Source organism: Crocodylus porosus, unplaced genomic scaffold, assembly GCF_001723895.1.
Source record: "Crocodylus porosus isolate Cpor-Errol unplaced genomic scaffold, CroPor_comp1, whole genome shotgun sequence".
Taxonomy (NCBI): Eukaryota; Metazoa; Chordata; order Crocodylia; family Crocodylidae; genus Crocodylus; species Crocodylus porosus.
In genome coordinates, this window is record NW_017728907.1 from 33602900 (window position 1) to 33605799 (window position 2900).

General features: G+C 35.0%; 1 protein-coding gene across 1 annotated transcript in view; it reads left to right on the plus strand.

Annotated features, from left to right (window-relative positions):
* TMED5 (transmembrane p24 trafficking protein 5) overlaps window positions 1–2900 on the plus strand; it is a 15816-nt gene extending 12916 nt beyond the window's left edge. The window contains exon 4 of the mRNA XM_019531099.1: window positions 647–2900. Coding sequence (XP_019386644.1) covers window positions 647–865 — 219 coding nt within the window. The 3' untranslated portion in view covers window positions 866–2900. The remainder of the gene's footprint in view (window positions 1–646) is intronic.

Sequence of the window (2900 nt, forward strand, 5' to 3'; positions counted from 1 at the left end):
TCATAGGGCCTGCCCTGCTGCCCCCTGATCATACGAGTGGCCCTCCTCTGGACCCTCTCCATGTTGTCCACATCCCTCCTGAAGTGTGGCGCCCAGAACTGGATGCAGTACTCCAGCTGCAGCCTGACCATAGTAAGGCAGGTACTTTGAATGGTACAGACCATGAACTAAAAGGCAAAGATGCATGTATGCTATAAGCTGATCAAAGATGGTAGAGTTAAAATTGTGTGGGCATGTGCTTAATTTCTACATATGGGGGGAGGGGAGGAAAAAAAAAAATCAGGAAATAATGTTTTGCTAAACTTCTATATTCTGTAAGGGAACAAAACACCAATGGGCAACTTTGGCACTGCTAACAATGTTTTTTCCATCGCATATACAATAAATATACACTAATCTAAATGAAAGAACAAATGAAGAGCCTCTGAGATCATGCCCCATTCATACTTACCGTCCAGTAGACAAGTAGTTAAAAGTTGTGCACACAGTATTTTCAAGTGTTGTTTGTGAGAATAAAAAACAGCCATATGGAGTGGTGATGTTTCTTGAAGTGAGAGCTGTGACATGTATTTAGAAGTATATTTTCTGTGTTCCTTTCCGAGTGATTTTGCATTCTAAAAATACTCTTCTGTTTGTTCCTTATCAGGAATCCATCAACAGCGTCAAGGCAAGGTTAAGCAGAAGTGTCCAGATTCAGAACCTACTCAAAGCATTTGAAGCTCGCGATCGCAATATACAAGAAAGCAACTTTGACAGAGTGAATTTCTGGTCCATGGTCAACTTGGGAGTTATGGTGGTGGTGTCAGCTGTTCAGGTTTACATGCTGAAAAGTCTTTTTGAAGATAAGAGAAAAAGTAGAACTTAGTATCTGCCATCCATGTTCATAATACACGGAGAGAGGAAAACGCAGTAAACCACTACAGAAACATGAATCTTCCCTCCATCTTGTTTTGAAAAGGCACTATACTTAACAAACAGGTTCTTCATTTACATGCAACTTTTTTAACATGAACAAAATGCCTTTTCTAGAACCCTTCTATCTCTGTAAGTGCTACTAACAGCAGCAAGATTTTAAGCTGGTTGCATTTATCAATAACTTTTTACTAGGTTATGCATAATACACAGGATATTGGAACAAATGCAAAGTAATGTTGATACCTGCTATATAATCATATTTCCATAATCATTTAAAAAATCTTTCTATGCCAACATCAATACTAATAGGGTGGGGGTTGCTTTTTTTTTTAATATCCGAACTGAGTGAAGTTATACATGTGCCTAACCGTTTGCAGGTTTGGTGTGCAAATTAGTAACCTTTAATTATTGTCAGTTGACTTCAAGGATGTAAATGTGTAAATTTTCCTCCAACTATTTTTTTTTTTTTTTACTGTTACTGTACAACTTAATGCAGAAACACTGGGCTGACACTTACAAAATAGTTAATTTTTTCCTTTCACTTTTGTATACAAATGACTGACATCAGCACTTTAAAGAAACATGGTCAATGTGAAATCTATTTTTTTTTAACTAATTAAAAGTAGTTCATAGCCACAAAGCTTGCCACCTTAGTCTTTTTGTCAGTTTTTGTGGTTTTTACAATCCTGTTTTTGTTATTGTTGCTGTATCAAAAATCTATACAAGCAAGTGAAACTGACTGCCTGAAGTAGTCAGATGCACCAAATAAGCCAATTGAAATGCAGCATATAATTTTAGTTATTGTAATTGTAAGTGTACTTTTAATAACTAACTTGAACCAAAAGTATGGTTTCTCAGGCAACTCTGTTCCTTCAGTAGTGCTTAAGGGTAAAATTCTTTGGAAATGTTACCTTGACATTAAATGTTTATATGCTTTTAAAATTTGTTTTTGTTGCTGTTTTATTTACTGGTTTTCCTAAGACTTGCTAAAAGGTTAAGCAAAGTAATGCTGCAATGAATAGGGTAGCAGATCACAAATCTCAAAACTCAAGTTCAGTAAAATCCTTTCCTACTCCCTCCCTATCAGCAGAAACAGCAAATCTTTAGTTGTGTATCTATTCTTATAGCCTACTCTCATGTGTAGGCTGTTTGCATTGACAAAGTCATCTGAAAGTAGCCAACAAGATTCAGGTCTACATTTTGGGATTAAGTTAATAGCATAAGTTAAGATGGTCATCTCTCAATAACTATGCAAATGGTTTGCAAAGATAGAATTTTCTGATGCTCAGGGAATAGAAAGTAGAAGTCTCAGATGTGTATCTGTTTTCTGTCATAATATAAGATTGAGTTTATTTTCTTTAAAAAAAATGTAAAAAGGAAATTTTTAATTTTTTTTAAATCAAAACAATACTATGTCTGCATGACATCTATGAGCTAGCTCAAGAAATACAATAGTGTGGACACATCATTTCAGCAGTGCTGTGCTTTGCTTCATGTAAAAAAAAATTTCTTGAAAAAATAAGGCATACCCTGTAGTTCTCCAGTGCCCACAGAACCATTTTCTTACTGACACCCTTTTTGTGAAGCTGTGACTGATAAATCTGGTGTCAAGCTACTGTGTTCTAGTTCTCAATTGAGTTAGTTGATAGAAAAAGCTTTCCTATTATCATGTAGTCACCATGACAATATCTTGGTCTCATTCACAAAATTCAGCATGTGTTTTGTTATTAAAAAAATAGATCAGTGGTCATGATGGGTGAAGGATTTGGTGTTCAAACATAGACAAAAAGCTTTAAATCAAGGTTTGAGGAGTAATGTGTTTTTGTATAAAATGTACCAAACCAATGTTTTTTATGCAAATAAGGGAACATAAATGAGACTGGTTGATTGTTTTTATTCTGAAGTAAGTATTAAACAGTTAAGACCTTTTGAATAAAATTATGCAGAAACATGGCAGATTTGCAATAAAATGGAAGTTAAACTTG